Below are 12,920 nucleotides of genomic sequence, written 5' to 3' on the forward strand. Positions count from 1 at the left end.
AAAAATCTGAGTACATCTACCATTAAGGAGCTTTTTATGTGTATTATTATGACTCATATGTTTTTCATACCTATACGAATTTAAGGTAAATAAAACGCAAAAAAAAAATATTACTAACCGTGTAATGTATACGCATTTACTACAAAAATTTAGAGCATAAAATAAAAACTCACATAATATGGTTTCGAAACACAGATTTGGGCCTCAAAGATCAATCTGGTGATCACAGATAAAAATACAAATATCAATAAGAGCATTGTACCTAATAACAATTATGTGCTCGAAAATTAATGTTTAGTTTAAAGATGGATATGATTAAGGTTACATTTATTACATTTTTGTTCTAAATGTAATATGTATTCACTTTTTGTAATCTCTGGTGGAACCAGTTGACTTGGACTATTTAATAAAACATTTCAATTAAACAATTGTCGTTAGATAAAACTTCTCCTCTACATTGGAATTTATAATAATGTAAGAGTGACTAAATAATTGAATGCTCTCGGTAGTAAAAAAGAAAGCAGAGTTTAAACATTATGTTATCTTTATAAATTAGTCACAAATATAAAATTAGTTTATTTATTATCCACAAATTACAAAGCAATTAATATTTACAATATGTGCATTATTTTTTCGCAAGCTTTAAAGGAGCTATACTCATCGATTAGTATGTCATCATGCTCTAAACTTTTTGTGATGTGCGATTCAATATTTAATATAGCGATACTGTTGATCATGTATTGCTATAATAACCCATATATCGTTGTTAACAATATAACGAAATATTTCCATTGCCTATTTACTCACTCAGACATAGCAACCTAGAAATTGACTACTGTCAAAGTGTAATTTCCCCATTTTTTTTTTGGGGGGGGGGGTTTCCTTATTAAAAAATAAGTTTGATCACAGAGTTTTTTGAGAAAAATGTTAGTTCCATTCTAGATAATATACCTTAGGTCTAATTTCCCCGACCTAAATCCCTAAAAACTTTTCTTCGAAAAGTGAAATAAAGAAAAAAATTCTAGCTTTTCTATTGGAAACCGTTTAAGTTCCACACAAATTTGGAATTAGTTTGACTTGGTAGTTGTTAAATCTTAAAATTGCGCCAACCATTTTTTTTAAAAACTTTTAGCCTTTTTCCCAGGCGGAGGGACGGTGTGGAAATTTCGGGGTTTTCCTTGTGCGATTTGGTTGATGAAACTTTTTGTACAGAAAATGCTATAAGGTTATAAGAAATCGAAAAACTTACACTTGTGCACACATGAGAATGTTTTAGTCATTATTTTTGCCATCGATGAATTTTCGTAAATTTTAAGCAGAAAAATACGTCGATCGAACGACAAAAACAATACATGAAATTGTCAATGTTCGAATTTCTCATTATTTTTGTTGCACATCTTAGTGTTACTTTTTACTTCGAAAATTCGAAGGTCATAGCAAATAGTCTAAACTTGAAAATGTTATCGTATCGGATAATATACTAAACTTAAGTATGGCTATCGACGGATATTCTCAAAGAAAAAATCCATTACAATTTGGGTGGGGACTCGAGTTGGGCCGAGCTGATTGAATGTGATAAATTCACTTTTTAAAAAATTAATTAAAACCTTAAACTGGTACTTGAGCACTCAAAACATACTGGGGCCACTTTAAGGAGTATCTATAAAAATATTGGAATGATTTGAAATTTTTTTTTTTTAGATTTAACATGTTATGTGTACACATAAGAGTTCTACTCCGGACAAGTTTTTAACTAAAAGGTCCTAAAAACCCAAAAAACAACTTGCATCCCGCCGCAATGGGTCTAACTTAAATTTAAATCTCAAGTAAATATTCCTCTCTAGAAATTTCAACTCGATTCGACCATTTTTCTGGAAATTATAGCCAGTAAAAGTTGAAACTTAAAACTATAAAAAACTATAAAACTTGAAACTTAAATACTGTGGTATTTTTTTAAATTTTAACCGCAAAGAAGTGAACTTTTTCAATTTTTACTCCCTTAAAGTCGCCAACTAGATAACATTTGCGATTTATAGAGTTGCTACTCGAAGGAAGTGATCCAGTAAAAATAAAGTTACAACGCATATACAGACACAAAAAAAACCTACATCAAAATGCAAATATATTTCAGATACCAGCTGTTGACCCTTACTCATTGCAATCTACAAACTTAAACCCGTAAAAACGAAATCTCCCCCTAAATTTTAAGGAAAGACAACTTTTTTTTTTAATTAGTCAAAACTTAACTATAGCTATTACCTCGAAAGTCTTTTCATATGTTTCTAATCGCCAGTAGTTAGAACCACGTGTCTTGAAAATGTACTAAGTAATGCTTAATTTTAAAAAAATAGTCCATTTTCTAGTGTTATTTAAATAGATAATGAAGTATACAATTGCGACTAGCCAAAAAATACTTGTTTTCACCGAGATGTGCCCACTTTTTTTGTGCAGGCAATAAAAAAACAAATTTTTTGAACTTGTCTAAAAATTATATTCATATTTATCAGACAATAACTGGATATCTATCACTGTAATTGTTTTCTGCGAGATTCTGGAAAAACGGGAGGAATTGAATTTAAAATTTTGAAAATATAAAAAAAACTATAACTAGTATTGCTTTGTCATAAATTTTGTTTTTTGCGGTTTGATAATCAAACAAACCAAATACTGTTACTTTTAAAATGTCCATAGTATTTAAAAAATGTACTCAAATAGCAACAATTGTGATAAAAATTAATTAGGATTAGTTTTTTTTTAATATATAGACAACATGTGGCAGTTTTGTTATTATTTCGCCATCTGGTTAAGAATTATTATCAAGTTGAAAGTTAAAACGCCTCGAATCGAAATGAGACAGTCTTGATTTATTATGCTTAAGTATAAAAAACTGTAGCAGTATTATATTTTTTTTTAACGCCAGGAACTTAAAGTTCTTTTTAGACCCTTAGAAAAAGTTTTATGCCTTTCCGATCGTTATTTTGCTAAATTCGCAAACGCCCAATATTAATACAAGTGTACCTCCGAGTACATTACAAAAACATGTTATTCTACTATTTTCCATTATTCAAAATACACTAGAAAATTGATTGATTCATTAAGGACGGGGCAGTAGTTTTCTCTTAAAATAATAGCATTTTTGTAGCTTTTATAATAATCGGAGACACTTAAGTTGGTGTACTTTTACAATATTATAAAATTATTACTAAACATATACCTTTTCTATTTTTTTTTCACAGCTCAGTATTTGTACAGAATCGTAGTGCAAGCAGAAAAAATAATATTTCACTCCACTCTTCCTCTTGTCCTAAATTGTAATGTTTAATAACTCCCAAAGTGATTAGCCAAAACTGGTTATCGATCGTTATACTATTCAGAAAATTATTCTTAGTTTAAATAGTAAATTAAATATGTACACAAGTCAATATTTAAGTTTTTAAAAGTTGTTAGGCTTATGGAAAATAATTTATAAAAATGTTGACGTTTAGTATTTTAATAATATTGTAAAATATGATAACCAAAAATATTTTCAAAAAAGGAATACTAGAAAGTTGCAATTATTCTAAAGCGTAATCATTCCATCTCTAAACCATGACGAAAACATTCGGTTTGGGTTCAAAAAAATTTGTTTTATCAATTTTAAAAATACCCATTGCTGCTTCGTGTTGCGCTCAATTTAAAAATATTTAAAACGGCAGAGACCATAAAAGATGGTGGACAATTTTCAACAAATTAGGGGTTCCGTTTTAGGCCAATACGAATCAATAAGTCATAAATGATAAGACCATTGCATAGGTGTATAAATTATTTTAATAATTGTTAGAGAGAGAGGATTATGTATAATTTCGCACATTGTCGCATGTGTTTCAAAAGTTACACAGAGTTCAAAAGTAAAAGAAGATTTATATGTACGATTTTCTATGGTTTCTAAGTATTATTTATCGAATTCTCGCCTAAGCATTGACTCGAAAATGCAATTTTTTTTTTCTATAGAAAAACACTTGGGTTGTTCGATGTGCGTTCCCATTTCCACTGTTTACATAAATTGAATGGCGATTTTGCAATATCTTATAGCAACTTGTATGAATTTATTGTTTTTATTTATGTTAATCTACTTTTTGTTTTTTAGTAAAATAGAATTTCATTGGACTTTGAAGTTTATAATATAATTTAAAAGAGCCGTAGTCTTTTAATAAGTTTGATTATTATTTTTTTTATTTTTATAATACACAAATAGTCGCGTTTGCATTAATCGAAGTAATTGTTCATACTTAAACGACAAAACAGTTCACTAAACTGCCATAATCTACTGTGCAAGGTTCCACACTAAACTCAATGGTCATCCGGACCAACTTGTTTACAACTTCCTTACTAGTAAACACAATAGTATGAAACCGACCGTTGGGTCTTTACCTATCCTAACACGGGTCGATGTTACCAACCGACAGTTATTAGCGTCTGTTCGTTTCTCACATCTGGTACACCATGTTTGTAATAATAAAAAATAAAAAAATTTGATACATTTTTTTTTATAGATTTTAGGGTTTTTTGTTAAAATGTACGCAATCTGCGAAAAACACAGTTTTCCGGAAACTAAAGAAAAACTGTAGTGGCAAATTTGTTTTCCGTTTAATATGTTATGGATACATACGAGTTCTAAACACTGGCAAATTTTCAACTTAAAGGTCTTGAAATTACGACTAAAAACACAAAAAACTTGTACCCCCCTAGGGGGGTTGGAAATAGGTTTAATTCAAATTTGATACAACTGACGTGTGCGGGCATACCAAATAAATATTACTAATAAATTTCAACTCGATCCGGCTTAGTTTCTCGAACTTATAACCAGTAAAAGTTCTAACTTAATTTTATTTTATTGTGTCAAGTGTGTTGTTAATTTTTATTAAAAATGTAAAACATTGGACCTACCGGTAGAGCTTCTACAAAAGAAGTGTACTCATGGTGAAAATGTTTACAAACAATAATTATGAATTAAGTTAGAAAATAATATCATATAGTTGGATGTATCTATTAGTCTAGACGGAGTGAAAGATTTTTTTATTACTACACATTTATACACAATGTTTCAAAAATTCAGTAGTTAACTGTTTTTGGTTAGTTTAAACCCTTTTCCCTCCTAAAAAATAAAAAAATAACTTATTACCAGATATTTAACACAGTTTTATTACTTGTTAATATCACTACAAATGTGATTTCAATAGTGAAATAAATTATTTCAAATTTTCAAAGAGTGGTGGAAGGAGTGCCTAGAATTGCAAGGGTATTTTAAAAATAGATTGATCATATGATTTTACAATATCATAATACCATACAGGGCGGCCCACAATGATTTGACAAATTAAATAACTTTGGTTCTAGTGAATACTTAAAGATTTTTTTTTTAATAATTTATACTCATTTGCGCTATAAGCACTACGTTTTTTATTGCACTCAACTGTTTTATTTTTTTTAATTATTATTTTGGTTACATTTTTAAAAAAAATTCAAGATGGACATTTTGTTTGGAGGTGGAGTGCGGTAGAAAAATGCGCGCAGATAAAAATAGTTCAACGCGCTTATGTGTATGTTTTTCCAAACGCAATAAATTGATAATTTGATAATAAATTACAATGGTAAAAAATAATAAATGTTGTTATTTATTTGTTGTGAGATATTTCGCTTTTCCTTCAATACTTTGATTAACACTTTTGGTAAATTGTGATTAGAATTTTGTATAACATTCACACACACATATATGTAGAGAATTATTAAGTAAACATATTACATAGCTATACATTTTTTTTGATCTTATAATAATAATATGTAGATGTTACATATTTTTGTTTTATATCGAATGTAATACCTATAACACATTTAAAGTTAATTTATAAAAATAATCATTATTAATTTAGTTAAAAGATATAGCTACATGATACAACAATTTCCTTAACACCTATTAAATTTGTGTGATAATAAACTTACCGTACTTTGAACCATATTAGTTAAATTAAATTTTTATCATAAATTATAAATGTATTCTTACATTTAGTTGACACTGAAAAAATATTACTTATTTGACAAGAATAAATTATACCATATGTTTTTATTCCATACGAGATAAGTTTAATTATTGTTAGGTAGTATGAAAAAATAAACAGCGCAATGTAAAATTATTATTATATTTTAAATACTTGCTTAAAATTAAATCGTTATGATAACTTGAATATATATTGGAGATTAGAATGATTACAATAAAATAATATACACATATTATTACTATATACTATAAATAGTTCGGCACATAATTCTACGGTACATTCATCATCGTCATTTTAAAATTATATACGTATAAAATTAAATAGAAGTATATTTTTTTCAGAAAATTTATTTATAAGGTCATAGTGTAAACTACGATCGCTAATGGAAATTTTATTTTTCAAGCTGTTAGTATAGAGTTGGTAATAGTTAATGCCAAAATCAAATATTTCATCATCAGGGATCGTGTTTATAATGATATTATTAATATAATTTGATTAGAAAATATCACTTTAAATGACGTGAATTTTTCAAAAAATTACTTGAAGCACACATCACATCTGTACGGGTTTTCACCAGTGTGTACTTGATTATGATATGCAAATTTCGACTTTTGAGCAAACCGCACATTTGTAAGGCTTCTCGCCAGAGTGTACACGTTCTTGTGATGTGAGGTTGGCTTTGGTTAAAAATGATTTCAAACATCAATTTTTTTTATTTCTTTCGTTACTTGTTCTACTGACCCTACAACAAAACATACCCGAACAATAAATAAAAATGTTTAAACAAATTATACCCTTCTCAGTTTTCACATTTTACAAATGCTTATAATTTTTTTAGATAAGAAAGAGGCGGCTCTAATGGGCCGGCCATGCGTGGCGAAAGGAAAGCTCCCTCATACACTTGATACTATGTAATTCTCTGGAAGGTGTGGGACCACTCGGTAGACCAAGGTTGAGGTGGGAAGACCGGGGTTTCAAAAGATGTGGAGCGGGTTCAACCGGATAGAGATTGGAAAATCCTAGCAATGGAAAGGGAAAGATGGCGTGGCATATGTTTGACAGTACGGTCTTGAAGCCCGTTAACTACGAAGAAGAATTAATTATAACCAGTAAAAAACAATCCAAATTATTAAAAAAATATAATACTACTTTAGCTGACTTAACTAAATAATACAACCATAATCATAATTGTTTTCCTACCATCATACTACTTCCTATATAAAATACTATTTTCCTCCTCCATAAAATATAAATTTGTTTGAATTTCTTTAAATGAAAATATATATATTTTTTTTTAGTCATATTATATTTTTAAGAAAAAAAAGGTACCTTTTAATATAAAAACAATGACTACTTAATAAACTGTACGCTCTGTGCGGGGCGGGCGGGTGCTAGTAATAGCGCTTACAGTGAAAATAATACTACTAGAGTAGCTGTGTATTGTTGTTCAAAACTAAAATTTATCTCGGTTCATTATCATTTAGTAAGTTTATACAATGGCGTTAAAATGGTTTGAAATTAAAACACACTCATGTCATTTTAATGAAATAACAACTTGCATATTTGGGTTAAAGCGACACGGCTTATACTATTGGTTAGAAAAATATATTATACTTCATTTATATTATAATATAATTATATGATTAAAAAATTCCCAATTCTTACTAAAAAAAAAAGTTATTAGGAACTTAAAAAAAAAAAAAAAATAGTAAAATCGCAAAAAGAACGTTTAGTGGCCATCCTGAAAACTATGAAACATGTTGCTTAGACTCTTTTGCCGTGTCACCATTGATATATTATTCACACTAAATGTAAATAGAACTCACAATGAACAAAAAAACCCACAGTCGACACCTTTAAAATTTAACCAGACTATTACATGAAATAGTTCGCAAAAGATTGCCTGTCCTAATTTAAATTAAGTTATTGTTTTATTTTTTTGCAACAAAATGTATTTAACTTTAAAAATACATTACTTATATGCATACCCGTCAATTGTTTTTTTGATAATCGTTATAGTTTGTCCGAGAACTGTTGAGTTTTTTTTTAATGTGATTCAGCTTTGAATTTTTCACTAAGACTTTGTTGAAATACTGTTTTACGTCCTCGACTTCTTCTATTTTGATCATGGTCCCGTTATAATCATCCATTTTAGTAGTGATTTTTGGTATTTCTGATTCTCACTAGTTAACTCTAAAAAACAAAGCTTATCTTAAAAATTAGGACAAGAAATAAGATTTTTTTTTATTAAAAATGATTATAGTCTGGTCTAAACAAATTTAAATAAAACACGAGTGCAGGCACACTTTTCTGGAAAATATAGCCAAATAAGAGGCCTAGAGGTTTTTCAAGAAAATCAAAACATTGATTCAATGATTGACATTTTAGTCGGTTATTACTAAACCGACTTTTTATTAGTAAGATCTTACTGATCTTACTAATAAAAAATAATCCACTCTTAAAAAATTTAATACCACACAACATGAATTTTCTTTCTCCATAAAATATAAATTAGTTACCACTTTCTCTAAATATACTAAACAAATATTTTGTCTTTTACGGCAGATTATAATAATTAGGAAAAAATATAATTAATAGCATACAAAATAATGAATATCTATTTAATAATAGTAATAAATTAAAAATAATGCTTCAATATATATCAACAACTTAAACCATTACTACTATTATTGATGATAAATATTTTAGATAGCCAACCGATAGACAAATTTTAGTTTTATACACTAATACGGGACATGCGCTAGTAGTATCTTTGTTTAGAAAATATTACTTATAGCTCGTATCGTATTGTGGTTCAGAACTTAAATATGAAATTTATTTAACAATTACATTCGAGTCAAGTAAACACTTAAAATCAGTTTTTAAACATTAAACGGTCAATCCAAACAGTTGATCATATCCAGTTATTATTAAGTAATGCTATGAGAAACTATAAAACAGTACATTCCATTTCAATAATATATTATTCACACTAAATGTAAATAGATCTCACAATTAACAAAAAAAACACAGTCAAAACCTTCACATAACTTCTTATCAATTATCGTCCGTCCCTACGACCACCGATGGCAATTCTGACTATGATTTTTTTAAGGATGTATGAAAACTGTTTAAATTATTTAAAAAATCAATGCCTAACACGGAACTACAGAATCGAATTAATTGTTATAAATTAATAAATAGAACCATAATGTTACTCGGTACTTACTATTATACAATGGGAATGTTTGTCAAGGCTGTGATCCCCAAAACGCCAAACAACCGGTATAAAATCCATCAACGAATCTAATTTTTCATACGTTTATAAAATATATAAATACATACATTTCCAACAAATCGGCCGCTTTGAGTAAATTAAAAACATAAAAAATATATTGTTACCTACTTGACAATATGGTTGTGGAGATAGCACCGCGAAAACTAGCCACCAGTGATAACAGTGGTGGCTGGAGGTAGAATGCAGTGGGATAGCATCACTTTTCCCAAATTGAATGCATTACTACCATGGATCATTTCATCCATTGTACACTTTTTTCCATTGGCAATTTTCCTATCAGGTCTTTTAAACTAACTTTAAACCTGTAACCTCCTCACCACCACCGTACTCTTGACCCTTTCATTATTATTATTATTATTATCCATGACATATTGTTCTAATGAAATATTTTTAACAGTTGAATATAACCAACATTACAGACTAGACTAAATGGATTTTATGATGAAGACTATTTTTGCCATCATGGCATTCAGAGCATTTCACAAATTTTTGGGGTAACTTACCCCCAAAAAACTTCAAAAGTCTATGCTTTAGGAAAAAAATAAGCTAAAAAAGTTTGACACTGTAATAATAAAATTAATAAAAGTAGTTATCAAATAATTGTATAAATATATATTTTAAACAAATAGGTCACAATAGTCATTGGATAAAATTATTATTAATAAGTAGTTAAATCACGTTTCATTAAACGTTGATAGATATAAGTAATGCACATATACATATTTTTAAGTTAGTACTAGAAAATACAAAATATATTACCGTATAATTTTAAGTTAACTTAAGTATACATATTTTTGGGGGTAATTAATCAGTGTGTACGCGTTTGTTGTGTTTTGTGAGGCTTGATTTTGTAGTAAACGAATTAAAACACACAGCACATTTATAGAGATTTTCACCAGTGTGTAAGCGTTCGTGATTTACGAGGTGGTCTTTTCGAAAAAATGCTATTGGGCAAACAGTACACTTATAGGGTTTTTCACCAGTATGCACATGTTTGTGTTTTGTGAGGTTTGTGTTTAGGGAAAACGATTTGAAGCAGACCGCACATTTGTAGGGCCTTTCTCCGGTATGCACTCGTTTGTGTTTCGTAAGATTGGATTTTTCAGAAAATGACTTTAAACACACCAAACATTTGTTGAGCTTTTCTCCAGTGTGCACGCTTTCATGTATGGTGAGTTTTCGTTTTGCAGCAAATGACTTTAAACATACAGTACAACTATAGGGTTTTTCGCCAGTGTGTACACGTTCATGTATTGTAAGGCAGTTTTTATGTGAAAATGACTTTAAACATACAGCACAACTGTAGGGTTTTTCACCAGTGTGTACTCGTTCATGTATTTTGAGGCAGCCTTTACGTGAAAACGATTTTAAGCAAATAGCACACTTATAAGGTTTATCTCCAGTGTGCACGCGTCCGTGGTTTTTGAGAGTGCTTTTAGCAGAGAATGACTTTAAACACACCAAACATTTGTAGGGTTTTTCTGCAGCGTGCACGCGTTCGTGATTCTTGCGATTCGATTTTTGAGAAAATGAACTTTTGTGGGATTTTATTAAATGTAATGTTATTTGTTTTTTAGTGTGGTACGACGTTTGACAAAAATTGCAGTAGAATATTCGTCGTGCTTTCATATCATTATTGTCATTCTTTGGTGCTATTTGATTATGGCAGTCTTTTTCTACCAAAGACCCGACGTGACAACTATCAATTTGTTTATTCTTTTCATAACTCGTGTCAGTGGACCTACAATAAAACATACAAAAATAAATATTTATGTTTAACAAAATTATACACTTCTCACGTTTGCACATATTATGTTATTACTTTTTTTTACTTACACCTATGCAATTTGTGTTTGATAAGTCTGTTAATTAGTTTTTTAATTTATTTTATTCTATTGGAATTAAATTTATTTACGACTTTAATTATTAATGTATAAAAATATTGATAATTATGCTGTTTTTCGGCATTCCGCATGAAAGGCAGCTATTTTTTAACATAGTATCTCTCTCTTTTATTATAAATTCTATTTTGAAGGAAAACAATTTATGAGTTTTTCAAAAATATAGTTAGAAAACATCTAAAGTTTTTACGGACGAATTTCTATTCAAGACAAACTAAACAATTAGTATGTGAATGTGAATATCCCACAGTTTTTACTTGCCAATATCTATCATTTTTTTCTTTATTGAAAGTTGAATGAAAACTTAAACTGCTAATTTAAAAGTTTAATAAATTGTTATATCGTGAATTATACAGTGACTATTTAAATAATAAGAGATGTAATGAATAAGAAGAATATTTTTACTACTTACACGAGACTTTTTTTGATGACTCGTGTTCTAGTGTTTTTCTGGGTTGGTGCATGTGCATTATGTAATCGAGTTATGTGCTGAGCCAATCTCCATTTGGTGTTAAAAGACTTCTTACATAAATTACACGCAAATTGTTGTACTTCATCCAATTCGTCTTTAGTAGATTGCACATTCAAAAGACCATTATGTTCCACTTGAATCACGGACTCGAAGTAATGTCCATTCACTATATCGGCTTCTAATTTAACTATCGTTGTATTGCCCTCTTTTCTATAACTGAAAATAAAATTATTTATTTCAAGTGTGAAAAATGAAATAGACAATATTGCTAAGAAGCGAGTATTAAAGAAAAGTATACTACGCGCTATCAGTAAAACAATTCTTCGTTTGTAGTGACTGTGTGATCTTTAACGTTTACTTTGTATTTAGGTATGCAGTTATAACATGTAATTAGAAAAACAAATTACTTGTATATATTTCCGTCAAATGTTTTTTGAAGATCTTTCTGTGCTGTCACATAACTATTATATGATTTTTCAGCATTAGCTAATTTTGTTTCTTCTATAGAGGTTTCAGTTAATTCCTGTTTCATCTCTTCGTCGTCTTTATCAATTTTGTTCTCTATGCCATAATAATAACCGTCTGTTTTGTCTTCAACTTTGATTTTCGAATCAACAACGCTGAAAAATAAAATATAATTTAAAAAAGTATATTAATTAAAAAGAATCAGAAAATCTGTAAAATTAAGTTATAATAAGAACTAAAAAAAAAAAACATAATAAAAAAGTGAGTTTATAGTTAATGTTATTGTCTTTAGTTGAATGTAATTAAAATATTAAATTTTTTAAAAATTATATTGGTTAATAAGGAAATGTACATCAAATAAATGTATAAGTAACCTCAATACTTGTATTTAAAATATATTATTATAAAAATTATATTACTTGTATCCATTCGCGTCGATTGTATTTTGTTGCTCTTTTTCTTCTTTCACTTCAAAAATAGACTTATAATAATAATCGTCCGTTTCTCTCACTTCAATTTTAATTCCTCCTGCTTCATTAAGTCTAAAAAATAGAGTAAATTGTTTTACTTAGTATCGATTCTTCTATGTTTACATTGTCGAAATAATTATTAATATTTTATAATATTCTAGGAAGTATGTCGCTATATAAATATGTTGTTTATCTTTATAATAAAAATACTGTTCAGGCACAATCAGCTGATTGATGGTAGTGTGGTGGGGGGTAGGTTCGCGACCAGTGACCGCCCAA

The 12,920-nt window shown here is 28.8% G+C and overlaps 1 protein-coding gene and 1 long non-coding RNA gene across 2 annotated transcripts; both read right to left on the bottom strand.

Annotated features, from left to right (window-relative positions):
* Positions 1-6,404: 6,404 nt before the first annotated feature.
* On the bottom strand, positions 6,405-9,430 carry LOC126847936 (uncharacterized). The gene is made up of 3 exons (XR_007687171.1): positions 9,265-9,430; positions 8,024-8,228; positions 6,405-6,777 (listed from the first exon to the last, which is right to left on the bottom strand). It is a non-coding gene; the product is annotated as an uncharacterized LOC126847936 (long non-coding RNA).
* Positions 9,431-10,052: 622 nt separating this feature from the next.
* On the bottom strand, positions 10,053-12,713 carry LOC126847934 (zinc finger protein 813-like; the record flags this gene model as incomplete). The annotated part of the gene is made up of 4 exons (XM_050588377.1): positions 10,053-11,074; positions 11,647-11,922; positions 12,114-12,326; positions 12,591-12,713. Coding segments are annotated over 4 exons (1,549 nt in total), but the record flags the coding sequence as incomplete, so codon positions are not given.
* Positions 12,714-12,920: the final 207 nt, after the last annotated feature.

Source organism: Adelges cooleyi, unplaced genomic scaffold, assembly GCF_023614345.1.
Source record: "Adelges cooleyi isolate 19-005CV unplaced genomic scaffold, UGA_ACOO_1.1 ACOO_flye_CR_arks_rails_tigmint_CR_PRNA_139, whole genome shotgun sequence".
In the NCBI taxonomy this organism is placed as follows: domain Eukaryota; kingdom Metazoa; phylum Arthropoda; class Insecta; order Hemiptera; family Adelgidae; genus Adelges; species Adelges cooleyi.